This window comes from Cryptomeria japonica, chromosome 1 (assembly GCF_030272615.1).
Source record: "Cryptomeria japonica chromosome 1, Sugi_1.0, whole genome shotgun sequence".
NCBI classification, from domain to species: Eukaryota; Viridiplantae; Streptophyta; class Pinopsida; order Cupressales; family Cupressaceae; genus Cryptomeria; species Cryptomeria japonica.
The window spans coordinates 708,657,951-708,673,551 of record NC_081405.1 but is presented as its reverse complement, the minus strand read 5'-3'; the positions used below and the strand labels follow the sequence as shown (position 1 = coordinate 708,673,551).

Genomic DNA, 15,601 nt, shown 5'->3' with positions numbered 1-15,601 from the left:
AACTTAGAACCTGAGTTTCAGTTCCAAGTTCCATCTCTCTCCTAACCATTGTAATACCCAAGTAGACTTAAAAATGCACTTGGAACTTAGATCCTTAGGTTCTAAGTCTGAAGTCTACCCTAAATCTCGACACCCAACTAGTGTATTTCCACTTTCATGGTCATCCTCAAAGTTCAATGTTTGTCAGTCTCATCCTAGTTTTTGAGTTCCTCCTAGAACCTGAACTCTTGTGATAGTTTTCCAAAGTCTTTTTTTCCTCTAGAAATCGATTTCCACCAATCCAGATATAGAATACAAGATTCTAAATTCCTCATGAAACTAGAAACCCAAAAGCCACTAGAATTCTAGAGTTACATGAGGCTTACTCAGATATTGACACATATTCCACCTCTCTCACTTTTTGTGGAGTCCATTAATGACTCAAAAGTGAACATGCATCCAAAATAATTACAACTTCCCATATCTTATGAATACATATAAACATGTCAATGCTATATAAAAATGGTGAAAAACATGGGGTGAAATTATAGGCAGCCCTCACAAGTACCAAGGTCACATAGTTTTGGGACTATTTTGTAAATTTACACATTTCTAATTCTAGCACAACTAACAATGGGACATAAAGACCTTATTTCATTATTTGATTGATGACAAATTTATGCTAGACAAGAATAGAGAAGAAGACACTTCTAGGGAACTAGGATTTCAACTTCAATGAATGAAAATACATATTTTGTATTTTTATGATCTTGGTTCAACCTAAATTTGTAATGAACTCATTGTAGTATTTGAAGAATGGGTTTAAAGTGTGGAATCAACCTTGATTGAATGTCTCAATTGACATTGCATTCATTTTTTGATGTATACATGATTAGTTGGCCAACTACATGACTATAACAATCTTGCAAAGCTTTTACATATTGTCTTTTCACAATAACAAAGGAAGTGTCTAGGTTTGTTACATGGAAATAATAAATAGATTCATGTAATATTCTACAAATTTAATTATTTCTATGAATACATGTGTAGAACCTAGTTTTTTTATGTATTCTATGGGGTATAGTCTTCAAAGAAATCTTCTATAAGGTATCATGTCACCAAGATTTTAATCATTGCATGTTGTGAGTGAATCTACGACTCAATTGCCTTGCTAAAATTGGCACCAATCTACTATTGAAACCACTTCTCATCAATACATTAAAATAATTCAATCATAATCACAATCTTCCAAGTTGTGTCGTGTTAGTTTGCCTATGTTTCCATGTATGAGTGCATAAAAGTAATAGGGGTCATTCACTTGCATTTATTTTTTACATACTCTACTCAATAATCCTTTTATGATATATAGACATGCATAGCCATGCAATTTTAAACCATCATGTAGGTACATTGTGACAATTGAAATAGGGGTACATCATATAACATGTATGTTTTTTAGCAAGGTAGTTGATCTTAGTAATATCATATAATTTAGCACCTCAAGGAAACCTTCTTGGCCTTGCAAAATTAGAAGTGAAGGAGGTTGTACCCACCTTAATAATTGGTTGTTAGTTGCCCAACCTAGACATAGGTTTTGTGGTACTCTTCCCATGTTTGATACCCTTGAGACTTGGTAGACTACCCATTTTTAGGAATTTGGGACATACAAGTTAGATCACCAACACGACTCAACCCCTTGATTATGAGGAGCTCCCCTTTAGATGTAGATTTTGATTCATCATTATCTGCCTAACATAGGGAGAAAAGCTACAAATTGTATCACATACCATGTCCTTCCACTAACACCACAAGGTTACGATTCACTTGGGGTTAGGGTTCAATTAAGGTAAGGCTTAGTGTTAGTGTTATGGCTAGGATTCAATTAGGTTAGCATTTAAGTAGGATTAGGCTCAATCCGATTTCAATGAAGATTAAGGTAAGGATTTAATTAGCATTGAAGTTTAGGTTTAATCAAGGTTTGCGTTTTAGTTCAATAAGAGTTAGGGTTCAATTAAGGTTAGGGTTTAATCAAGGTTAGAGTTCAATAACTATTTAGTTATGATTAGGGTTAAGTTTCTATGATAGAGCTTAGGGTTAGGTTCAATGATTAATTAAGGATATGATTTAATAAGGATTCAATTAGGGTTAAAATTTAAAATTAATGTTTAATTAGGGTTAGGGATTAAATAGTGTTACAATTCAATAAGGGTTCAAGTAGGGTAAGGGTTAAGGTTTAGTGTTGGGGTTCAATTAGGGTAAAGGTTAGTGTTGGGGCTTAACTAGAATTATAATTTAGGGTTACTGTTTAATTGTGGTTAGAGTGCACTTAGTGTTAGGATTATGATTCAGTTAGCTTAGGATTAGGGTTAAATTACATTAAGATTAAGTATTAGGGCTAGGATTAGACTTCAAATAGGGTTAGGATTTAATTAGGTTTAGAGTTAAATTATGATTAGGGTTAAGGTTAAAGTTTAATTAGGGTTAGGGTTTGGGTTCAATAAGTGTTAGGGTTAGAGTTTAATAAGGGTAAATTCTCAATTATGGTTAGAATTAGGATTCTATTAGGGTTAAGGTTAGTATTCTATGATAAATCTTGGGGTTAGGGTTGGGGTTCAAATAGGGTTAGGGCTTAATTATGGTTGTGATTCAATAAGGGTAAATTTATGTTAGAGTTAAGGTTTAGTGTGAGGATTCAATTAGGGTAAGGGTTAGTGTTAGGGCTACACTTAGGGTTCAATCAAAACTTTCTAATTCAACTATGGTTCACAAGTAGGGTTCTGATTTAGTTATAGTTAGGGTTCAGTTAGGGTAAGGTTTAGTGTCAGGGTCAAGGTTAGGGTAGGAGTTTAATTAGGGTTATGTTTCAATTAGGGTTAGAGTTAAGGTTTAATTAGTGTTAGGGTCAAGGTTAAGACTCAACTAGGGTTAGGATTAGTGTTAGGGTTGGGGTTCAATTAGAGTTATGATTTGATTATGATTTAGGGTTAGGGTGTAATTATGGTTAGGATTAGGGTAATGTTTTAATTAGGATTAGAGTTAGTGTTTAATTGGGATTAGGGTTAGGGTTCAACAAGGGCTAGGGTTAGAGTTCAATAAGGGTAAGTATTTAGTTATGGTCATGGTTAAAGTTCACTTAGGTTAAGTGAAAGGGTTAGGGTTAAGATTTAATTAGGGCTAGATTTCAATTAGAGTTAGGGTTGAATTAGGATTAGGATTAGGTTTAGAGTTCAATTAAGGCTAGTGTTCACTTAGGGTGATGGTTTAATTTCACTGATTGTTAGGGTTAGGGTTAAGGTTAGAGTTCAATAAGGGCAAGTTCTTAGTTATGATTAGTGTTAAGGTTCAATTAGGGCTAGGGTTAGGCATTCTATGATAAATCTTGGTGTTAGGGTCAAGATTAGGTTTAAGGTTTAATTGAGATTATGATTGAATAAGTGTTTAAACAGGGTTAGGGTTAAGGTTTAGTGTTAGGGTTCAACTAGGCTAAGGGTTGGGGTTAGGGTTTAATTAGAGTCACAATTCAATTAGGGTTATGGTTTAATTATAGTTGGGGTGTACACTTAAGGTTAGGTTTGGGGTTCAAATAGGGTTAGGATTGGGGTTTACATATGATTATGATTAAGGTTCAACCAGGGTTTAATTAGGGTTAGGGTTAGGGTTCAATTTCAGAAGGTTTAGTGTTGTGATTTAATTATAATTTAGAGTTAGCATTATAATTCAATTAGAGGGTGAGGTTTAATCGTATTTCAATGAGGATTAGGATTAATGTTAGAATTTAACTCTAACTCTAACCTTAACCCTAACCCCAATCTAAAACCTCAATACTAATTATTCTAACCTTAACCCTAACCCTAACCTCAATCCTAACTATAATTTTGAGCCTAACCCTTACTCTATCCCTATCCTTGACCTTAAATTTAACCCTAACCTTAACACAAAACTTAAACCTAGCCCTGATTCTATTTGTAACCCCAACCTTGTGCCTAATCTTAACCCTATCCTTAATCTTGACCTTAACCCTAATCCTAACCCTACTCGTAATCCTGATTCCACCTCTAACCTCATCCCTAACCCTAACCCTATCCTTAATCTTAACCTTGACCCTAATATGGACCTAATCTTAACACCAACCCACCCTACCACTGATCTTAATTCTATCTTTAACCTAATCCTATTTCCAACCCTAATCCTAATTTCATGTCTAATCCTAATAGTAATCCTCAGCCTAATTAATCTTGACCATAATCCTATTCTTAAACCTAATTCTTTCTCTAACCCTAACCCTAACCCGATATCTTAATGCTAATCCCAATCCTAATTAATTTAATATCTTGCATATGCTAATAGTGTGCGAACGCACACATACTTGTTAATATAATAAAATAGATTTGTATCACTTTTCATTCACATGCTAAATGTCACTTCCACAACTATTTTACTATGATTAAATTAACTCAATAGTATGGTAACCCCAACCCAATATTCATAATTTGAGATGTACATTCACAACGCTTGAAGCACCAATAAATCCAATAATATTATGGTATTGAAGGACAGAAATGAATTTTTTTATGAAGCGGCCTACCTAGAGTTTTAAATAAAATCATTATTAATTTCTATTTAACTTATATTACACATGTCCCATCTCAAGCAATTAGATCAAAGTCAATAAAAAATAAAATGTAAAACTCATTTAAATGCAGAAATTCGCCCTCTTTTTAAATGAATGAAACTTTTTTATTTAGTAAACATTTTATCGCGTTTGTCTATGAAAACATCTCCACCGTTGATCTTCTTTCATCCGAAACCCTAATTTACATGTGCTTTTGTATTTCATTCTAAAACCCTCATCCAGACCCTAATTTCAGTCTGTCGCCCGTGAGATTGAAGGAGAAGAGAAAGGTCAGTTTATTTTCCATCTGAAAAGTCTCTGTGGCAATCAATTTATTGGGATTTCAAGCTTTAATTTGATCTCAAAATCGTCTGTTTCCATTATTAAACGATGTAGTTTGAGACATGAGTTCTTGCTATTCAGAATGCAACTTTTGAATTTCTATGTATGGTTAAAGTGGATAGATCGATTGAATTTCTGCTTTCTAGGGTTTAATCTGTTTGAAATTGTGAAAATTTTGCAGGCTACTTGTCTCCAAGGGTTTGTTGAGATCTGTTCATCAAGATGTCGCATAGCGAGCTTGCCTGCATCTATGCAGCTTTGATTTTGCACGATGATCAAATTCCTATCACCGTATCCTTGAAAATGATTCCAAGTTAAAGGCCTTTGCAAATTATTTTATTGGAATGTTTCTATATTTAATGGCTCGTAGTATTGTTATTTTGTGGACAGGAGGCTACTGGTATCAAATTCTCTTACACCGTTTTATAAGTTTTTTTTACATTAGAGTTTTGTTAACACAAGATAATTTTGAGAAAACTGCTGATGGTTAATGGGTAGACATGTTAGATATTCAACCTTAACTCTGTCGATAGGCGGAGAAGATTAGCACATTGGTGAAGGCAGCAAATGTGCAGATTGAGTCTTACTGGCCTGCTTTGATTGCTAAGTTGTTGGAGAAGAGAAGCGTTGACGACCTCATTCTCAGCGTTGGATCAGGTAAGCCTATCCTCCTTTCTTTGTAATGTTTGAGGGGAGGTTTCTTATATTATTCTCTCAAGTTCAGGCACCTGAAATAAGCGCTTTATTCACATTCACGCCAACTCTTTTTGTTTTCCGGAGAACCGGTGTGCTGTCTTTAAAATTAAGAAAACAGCTCTTCCTAGGGTTTAAGTTTTCTGAAAAGTCAACAAGAGATTAAAGGAGATTTTACCTGGTTTATTTTTTTATAGGGATAATGGTAGTATGTATAGTTGCCCGGTTTTGATCTTTTCCTTTGAATTTAATAGGTGGGTAGAGATCTAAGTTGGACACTACCCTCATTGGCTCTACATAAGCAGTAAAGGATGGGGCTACTTGTACCACTGGTTTTTTGGTAGTGAAACGCAATAAGCGATATTTATTGTATAGGCTAAATTTTGGGAGAAAAACACAAGTTTATAGTATTTCATTCTTATTTTTACTATGTGAATCAAATTTTAAATAGAGTATTTTTTAGAGAAGTTTCAGTCTTTTGGTAATTTTATCTTTTGGTCGGCAAATTGCAATCTAGGGGATTACATCCGTTCTATTAAAGATCAATAGAAAATTACAAGTTTCAGTCTTTAGATATGTCCATAGATTACTGGGTTGAATATTCAAAATGACCAACGACAGAAAACCCTGGTTTCAAGTATGAAGTAATGGGCATGTCTCTTATTTCGTAGAAGTGCAGCAAAACTAATACTCAAGCTTATTCTTCTTGATTTAACTGTATATTTTTAATGGCCGATGGTTCAGATCGAAGTCTATAATCCATCATCAGGGAAAGAAAGCATTTATCTCATCTAGTGCTTTCTTTCCCTGATGATGGATCATAGAGTTTGATCCATCATCTTGTGCTTTCTTTCCTTGATGATGGATCATAGAGTTTGATCTGAAATGTTGGGCATTAAAAATACACAGTTGAATTCAGAAGAACAAGAAGCTTGAACATTATGTACTGTGGAAATTTCATGATTACAAAGCTAATCTTTTTAAAGGTACAAATTTAGAATAGTGGGTGGATCATTCATTTTAAAACTAATTTAGGAGTGTAAGTTTTATTGGATAACATTTTTCCTTGTAATTGGCTAATATTTGTAGAAAAATGCTGCTTCACAACTTTTACTTGTAATTTTTGGCACAATCTAAGAACATGGGGTGTGCATTTGAATTAAAAATTGTCTAGTTAGTGAGAAATGTTGAATCATCTCCAAAATTTAAAAATTGTAAAACCTATTCCATGGGAAAGAATAGTTAATTAAATGTTCAGTTTTTGCTGTAACTTGAACCTTGTATTGGATAGGTGGTGGTGGTGGTGGTGTGGCACCTGTTGCGGCAGCTCCCAGTGGTGGTGGTGGTGGTGCAGCTCCTGCTGCCCCTCCTCCAGAAGAGAAAAAGGTTACTTATTTTTACCTGGACATTTTTTTACCTCCTTTTAGCTTTATATTATCTAATGTAGGATTTGTTTGACTTTCCTAATTGTGTTTGATGGGTTTTGATGTGGGAATTAAAATTATTTAAACTGTGACCAACAGGAGGAGCCCAAGGAGGAGAGTGATGATGATATGGGATTCAGCTTATTTGACTAGACCTTATTTTGAGAGTATTTCATTTAGAATCATCACAGCTTCGTGAGTAGTGAGTTGAATTAGGGCATCCATATTGCTTCTAAACCGAGCATAGGCATTTGAATTTTTATGATTTAGTTGAGTAGAACTTGAAGAAAGATTCTTGTGATTTATCTGAAAAGGCAGGCCTGTAATAAGTTCTAATTTTTTTTGTTGACTATAAGTAAAAAGAATGCATGGTACATTTAGGTGGTGATAGGCACAAAATAGAATTGTGATTTGTTAACTTTGGTGAACGCTGATTGCAGCGTTTTTGCTGTACGAGATGATAAGAGTATAGAAGAGAAATGTTGCCTTCTTAGATTGTACTTGGAATGAATTTTTTGAAGATTGTTTAAGTCATGGTCAAAATTTACTTTCAGTCATGAAAATATATCACGTACCATTTGTTGAGTTTTAAATTATATTGACAACAGTTGCAGACAACATTTTTAAAGCTACTTCCTTGAAATGAGTTTCAGTTATTACATGAATTTTCTCTTTTAACATGCTATTAAGTATCTGTATTAACCCATTGAACATTAAATTATCAGTAGATTTGTTCCCATGTAGAGATCTTTGGACTGGCAGCTGGCTGTAAATTTAAATCATGTATTGTTGCACACCTGGTAAAAGAAATGTGAGAATGACAATCGTCTCTAGGTTCTTATTTGATAGAGGTTGGGAACTATTAATTTGAATAGTAAATGCATCCATGCAGGATGCATTTTTGTTTCTACGCATGCGTAAGTGAAATAATTCCATTATTTTGTTCTCCATTGTGACATCTTTTGGGTCCTTGGTTTTGAACCTAACTTATCTGACATTGGCAGTTATAATTTAGCATGGCAGTTTTCATTCTGACTGTAGATGAGATCCCTGGTTCGGAGTATGCATTATTTGATAGCATTTGTTTAAGAATATCCTCAATACTCTTTGAATTGTTATTGGGTCAAATTTCCACCCAAAATGTACTGGATTCAGTGGTTTTAATTTAGCCTGGCAATCTCCATTTTGACATTTAAATGAGATCACTGGTGCTCAATACCCCTCGTTTCATAGTATTAGTTTACTTGTGAAATTATCCACGTGTAGACCTGCATAGCTTTTGCCAGGCATCTCATAATTTCCAACCCTAATTTTAATTTTTGACATGCTAAATAAATATTGCTGGGAATCTCTTTCGAAAATGATGGTATTCCATTGTGGATTGTTGGGACCGTTAAGGAATTGAGGCAGGGTTTTAGCACGAGTTTATCTGGTGATCAAAACCTTAGCTGAATTTTTCATTCAGATTTGTGTTAATCAGTCAGTCAACCTTGTGATTGTCATACTGCGTGACCTTTACCAGCATTAAATTTATTCTTGTCGAGTTTTATTAGTAATAAGTGTTTGATTGTTTTAATCAATCAAAGTATATTATGCTGTAATCACGTTTCTGTTTCTGAAACAATTTGTATTTGGAAATAAAGCTCTTACACGAAATCCAGTATTTCATGAGAGCTACTTGTTGAAATGATTTATTACATGAACTGGTTCTTTTAAATTACGCTTAAGTTTCTGAATGAACCCACTTTAACATTAAATTATCACCAGACCATTTTCCATTCAGATTTCTCTGGACTAGCCACTGGCTGTAAAGTTAAGTCATGTATGGTTGCTCACCCTGGTAAGGGAAATGTGAGAATTACAATGATGCCTAGGTCCTCTTTAGAGGTTGGGAACCTATTAATTTAAAACAGTGGATGCCTCCATGAACGATACGCTTTAATTCTTCCCATTTCCAAGTGAAATGACTGCTATTTCTATCTCTATTATGACATCTATTGGGTCCTTGGTTTTGAACTTACATGGTTTTATTTAGCCTGGCAATTTTTTGACATTAGATGAAATCCCTGATTCTCAATACGCTTATCTATACGCTTCATTTGATAGTATTAGAGTTTTAAGAGTATCCATGCAGGATACATTTCAATTCTACCCATTTCCAAGATTTGTGTTATTTTGATCTCCATTGTGACATCTTTAGGATCCTTGGTTTTGAACTTCCCTTATCTCCAGTTATAATTTAGTCGGGCAATTTTCATTTTTACATTAGATGAGATTCCCGGTTCTTAACATGCTTCATTTGATAGTATTTAAGTACCTCAATACTCTTGAGGGTTATTGGGTCAAACTTCTCGTATTTGATATCAGCAGTTTTATTTTAGCCTAGCAATTTCAATTTTGACATTAGATGAGATCCCTGGTTCTCGATATATGCTTCATTCGATACTATTAGTTTGAGAGTATCCTTGGGGGTGTAGTGCCATTAGGTCAAATTTTCTCCTAGACCGCAGCCTCTTGATTTTTTTGGATGTTCAATCGGTAGTTTTAATTTAGAACTCTGAAAGGAAAATTAAAATAAAATAAACACACCTAACAATATACAATATTGGATATTCACAGTTTGAATAGGTTTTGCTTATGGGAATAAGGTTTTTAATACATTTTTAAAAAGATTTTTTTTATAATCAAGGAAGCGTGAACTAAATTAAATAGATACCAGAAGAAAATATAATAACATACAAAATAATCTTTTCTTTTGAACAAATCATAGATTTATGGGAAATTTTTAGAAAATGTTGCATCAAAGTAGAAAGATTGCATGATATAAACCATTATAGACTAAAAAGAATTGAATCGATCTTTATTCACTTCCCAAACAAATCAAAATCTTAACATTTTCTATAACATTTAAATTGCCAAATCTATTAAATAGTCAAAATTATTATATATAAAAGAAACAACCTTTTGATTTCCTTCTAGGATATTTTTGTAGCTTTAACACTTCAAAAATGTTTGAAAATAATATAATTACAAAACTCCAATCTTGGACACTCTTTTTAATTCTTTAATATTTTAAAATATTTATTGCAAACTATCTAACACAAAAAATAACATTACAATCTAGTTCAACATTGAGGTTGTCTAAGTGTCACATGAACTTTATCAAACATCTTGAATATTGATGGTTCCTTTCTTGCCATTGTGAACATCCTTTTAATAATGTCTAAACTAGTCAACTATTTCTATTGCAATTTCCATATCTAAAACCTCATAATATGCATTCCATGACATCAATGTTCATGTTTTAGAACTTGTGAAAGCATGATCCACATTAAGACTGTATGTGGGAAAAATGGAGTCGATAAAATTCAATATGTGAAAATATTGCTAAATGACTTGTCCACACACACAGGACTTCTTGGTGCAAGCTATGGAGTAATAACGTATTACTCAGCTTCTCAAGGTTCTCTATCTCACAATGTCCCTCAAACCAATGTTTTTGCTCTCAGATTATTGAGCAAAATGGTTTAGGGATGGCAAATGCAAGAGCGAGGGATGTTTTGATAGTTTTTAGTATGAGATGCATCATAAGCTATGCATGATCTGCAATAAATTAAATGATAATATGACAAGATTAGTATAAATACTATCCTAACATGATATATATTAATCTATGATTGAGCTAAATGATAAAGAAAGTATTCTAAACATGCATATTTAGACTAATTTTTATTCTAAAGAGAGGCTAAAATGATAAGCATAAAAATGATATGAAAGCTTGAATGTATTTGAGCATAAGTGTGATACTACAAATTTGAAGGATGATTTAAAAAAGGATGATTTAAAATGGAGGAATGAGAGCTCTATTTATAGCAAAAATAGGGCAATGGATGGTCAGGATTAAAAGATTTAATCAAGGGTTGAGTTTGAAAGTTGGGGATCCATGTTTGTAATTGGCACTAATGAAATGGTGACAAGTGTCAACATAGGGTTGGGTTGAGAGAAGGGGTTGGAGGCATTAAATGCTTGAGGAGACCTCATGGTTATCTAGAGGATAAGGGTCAAGCTTAAGTTAGGTTTACCCAATGGATTAAGATTTAATCTAAGGATAAACCTTTGTGCAAATGATTAAGAGATAATCATGGTCAAAGCATTAAAGGCCTGATGAGACCCTTGGGTTGGATAAAGGTTGAGTTAAAACAAATGATTTAACCATGTAAGAGGGTTTGAGTTAACCATTAATGGTTATTGAAGACTTTGGGGAATTTAGTGGTTGAAGGTTGGAAGCCTTTAATGGCTATCAAAGACTTTGAGGAATTAAGTGGTTGAAGGTTGGAAGCCTTTAATGGTTATCAAAGACTTTGAGGTTTGAGAAGTGACTTCCCTTTGCTTAGGGATGTGACAAAGTTTGGAATGATGGGTTAGACTAATTAGAAGCGATTAGAAGATTCTAGAAGGGATTAGAAAGGGGTTTAAGATTTTGCAAGTGGATGGAGGGATAATGGGATTTAATTGAAATAAAGTAATTTAATTCAATTTGGTTGCAATTTGGAGAAATTAAATAAATTAGATTTATTCAATTTTAGGATAACTATTTAATTAAATTTGAATTTAATTAAAAGTGGATAGAGGGGATTTAATTGAATAAAATGATTTATTCATTAAATGGGTATAGTGAATTTTATTTAAATAAATTGAGTAATTTACTTAATAAAATAGAAGAATGTGGATAATTTAATTAAATTGGATTTAATCAAATAGATAAATGAACATAAAATATTCATTTAGGAATATGGTCATTTTTATACATCTACAAAGACCAATTATATCCATAATGTTTTTTATTAACAAGTAGCGTTGACTAGGGCGTCGACCCTAATAGTCAGAGACTATCAAAAACACCTAGATCCAACTCAAGGAGGGGTAGGGTGTTACAAGTGTGGTTGTCGTTGCACCGAAAGATCAACCTGTTAATGCCCGATGCAACCACTAGACTTATAGAATCTACATGAGACCAAGGGTGCACACCTTGCAACATAGGGACACTTGAGCCTTGACAAGGAGGGATTTGGGGGGCTGGGGAAAACTTCCCCTTTTGCCTGTGACAAAAGGAGTGGGATCATGAGCAGAAGCAGTAGGTGTGGAGCGGAGGTGCAATCCTGGACAAGAATAGCAACATCGACGGAGAGCGGCTCATCAAAAGTGATCTTGGGTGGCATCCTTCCAACAAGTAGGCACCCCCATGTGATGCAGGCAAAACATTTTCTGTAGCGTAAGGAGAGGCCCTCAAAATCTAGTGGTTGGGTCCAAGGCTTGTCCCCAACCATAAGGACCACATCTGGTGTAGGGGCACCTAGACATGCTTGTTAAAAATGGTCAATTAATGAGTTTTGATATTTTGAGCAATTATGGCATTGTAATAAGGTCATAATAGACCATTTATAATGTAATAGGAGTCATTTTAGTTCACACTATCATATTTTGTAATATTGTCAAAAAATGTTGTCATGAAAAAAATATAAAGTTGCAAAAGCACAAAGTGGGAAGTTGAAGAGACAAAGTTGTAAAGGGGTAGTTGGAGAAGTTAGAAAGGGTGTAGGAAGTTATAAATAGACCCTTTTGAATCATTTGTACGTAGTTAAGTGTGGAGGAATGTGTGAGGATGATTTTGAAGATGAAATGAATAAGAAACTTCATTTTTTCTATGTTTTTTTCCAAAAATTTGTTGGTCTTTTGCTCAATACGGCCTGTACAAACGTGATAAGGTTTTGAATCTTATATGGTTGGAAAGATAATTGAATTACATAACTTTTTCATTCTTATCAGGTCAAAAGAAAATGTCATTTAAATTGTCTAATGGTCGAATCTTTCTAGTCACCCCCTATTCAGAAACTAGGGTTTTCTAGCGTAGCAGTCCTATTTTGAGACACGTTCCATAACAACCATATCTCTATTTTACATATATTTTATAACTTCTAAATGGGTATCTAAAAATGGTTTTACCTTTCTGATATTGATCCTATAGTGAAAGTTATACCAAAAAACCTGATTTGTTGTAATTAGATCTAAAGAGCAGATTACTAGTCCATTTTTTATTGATATGTTTCAAAACAAACATAGCCAAGTTTTTGATATGCTTTGTAATCCCCAATAGGGTATCTAAATATGTAAACAATTTGTGATTATCTTATCGACATCAAAGGTTATGCTCGGTTTTGTCATTTGTGAGGGCTACTAGTATTAGGACAGTTTATGTAAAAAGTATACAAATTGGAGTGACCAAAAGTATTGGAGGGTTTTGTTAGTACATTCATGTTGTTTTTACTTGGTCTGAGATGTCTCCATGGTCCGTTCAAGCATTTGAAGCCCTGAAGTAAAAAATTGGTGTTTGTAGCCTATGAAGTAACCCTTGGTGATACGAATATTTTGTGAGATTTACAATGGTTTTTCTAAAATCTGCCTAGAACCCTACCGAGGGTTACCCATTTTGGAAAAATCCTCGTAAGTTTTAATTTAACCGTTGGATCTGGCTAAAAATTGGACAAAAGTTCTGTAACTAGGTAATCTAAGATATGACCGGAGCGATTGTCTTAATGATTATTTTTGTGAGAGTTATGAACGATTGTTTTTCTACATTTCATGGTGAAAATCAAACTGTCAAAACTGTGTATGATAGGTACAGTCATGTTTCTGTGCATTTGTGTATTGAATATGGCCACATAAAGAATGAGGTCGAGTCCTTTTGATTATTGATTTGTTACAAAATACATGATTGTCACAATCAAGAAAATCTGATTGATAAGCATCATTGTGTTCCAACCAAGAATTGGCAAAACCTTTGTCATGATAGGCATGTTATAGTAGAGGTATACAATCCTTGTTTGAAGCCTTACGTTCATCTTAAATATTCAATATTAGGGTAGAAAGATTATTGTTGTTGTTGAACGCCTAAAAGGCTTAATTGTTGATTGACAGTTGACAGTTAGTGTATTTGTTTTAAACATTACATGCCAAGTCCTTTGTATGTTATCAAGGATCCAAATGGGGGTCATGTGGATGTTATTGCCAATATAGTCACTAAATAGGGCCAATTACACTTTAAAATCAGAGTTAGTATTCCTATTTGAAGGCATTGATACAAATTAGCAATTTCCCATTTCACATCTTGTTTATTGAGACAACATAAGATAGTTGAATGTCCTTTGGGGTTGGAGTTGTTGTCTCTTGAATGTGTGATCAAAAAATGTTTTGTTGAGGCCACTACGTCTAATTTTGTAGCAGAGTTTACAACAATGAGATCCCTACTTTGTGGACAATATTTAGGGGTATAAGAAAGGTATATTGGGTGATCCTAAGGTGTGTTGAAGTTCCTATTGTTGGTGATTGTGAATGAAATACTTGTGAAGAAGACTAATGGTTAGAGGAGAATGGATGTGTTGAAACATTTGTGAAGTTTCAAGTCAAGTTAAAGAGAAATTAATCTTGTTGGATGCCTTATCAATTAGGTTGAAGGTCTTGAATCAGTTTGGGTCCTTCTCATCTTCAAAATCATCCTCAGATTCCTTCACACTTAACCCCATACAAATGATTCAAAAGGGCCTATTTATAACTTCCTACACCCTTTCTAACTTCTCCAACTACCCCTTTACAACTTTGTCTCTTCAACTTCACACTTTGTGCTTTTGCAACTTTACATTTTTTTCATGACAACATTTTTTGACAATATTACAAAATATGACAATATGAACTAAAATGACTCATATTACATTATAAATGGTTTATTATAACCTTATTACAATGCCATAATGACTCAAAATATCAAAACTCATTAATTGACCATTTTTGAAAAGCATGGCTAGGTGCCCCTACACCAACATCCCCAAAGAGGGATGAGGAAATGTCAATATCCACCAAGATTCAAGCAAAGGTGGAGTGAACCATAGAAGTGGTGGCATCATCAACCATTAAGAAACGACCAACAAAGTTGCATATGGCCTCATAGCAAGATTGTTCCCAAAAGTGGAGAGGAAGATTTGGAAGTCGAACCCAAACTAGATGCACATTGAGCGATTTAGTAAGTGGATTGAAAGAGGTAGTCCAGGGCTCAACAAACCTTTAGCACAAGGAAAGAGTTCAATATTTTGAGCAACTAGAGGCTTCTATGAGTTACTCACCCAAGAATGCAGATCAGGTAAAGAAGACCAAAATCCAATGTTGTCCAAAACATCCTATCAACAGACCACCACAGGGGAGGACTTGGCACGAGGAAGAGGACGAACCCTTCTCGAGGGTTGGGCAGCAAATCTGGCCATATGAGCAAAGCTACGCTTCCCAGTAAAGGAAGGTTGAGGTAGAACATTAGCATCCACAGTAGGGTTGTCATTTGCATCACCTGACCGAGATGAAACTCCAATAACCCGAGTACCAACATCATCACCAACATCATCACCAACAACTAGAGGGGGCGTGGGTGCAGAAGGGTAAGCACCAACACCAGCACCAGAAGGGTAAGCACCGGGAAGATTCCCACGGAGCATGGGGAGCGGCAACA

At 34.3% G+C, this 15,601-nt stretch overlaps 1 protein-coding gene across 1 annotated transcript; it reads left to right on the top strand.

Annotated features, from left to right (window-relative positions):
- The first annotated feature begins 4,726 nt into the window (after positions 1–4,726).
- On the top strand, positions 4,727–7,543 carry LOC131062504 (large ribosomal subunit protein P1). The gene is made up of 5 exons (XM_057996171.2): positions 4,727–4,881; positions 5,115–5,224; positions 5,467–5,590; positions 6,918–7,012; positions 7,150–7,543. Exons 2-5 carry the CDS (start codon positions 5,156–5,158, stop codon positions 7,201–7,203), a joined length of 342 nt encoding a protein of 113 aa, XP_057852154.1. The 5' UTR covers positions 4,727–4,881; positions 5,115–5,155; the 3' UTR covers positions 7,204–7,543.
- The last annotated feature ends 8,058 nt before the right edge of the window (positions 7,544–15,601 follow it).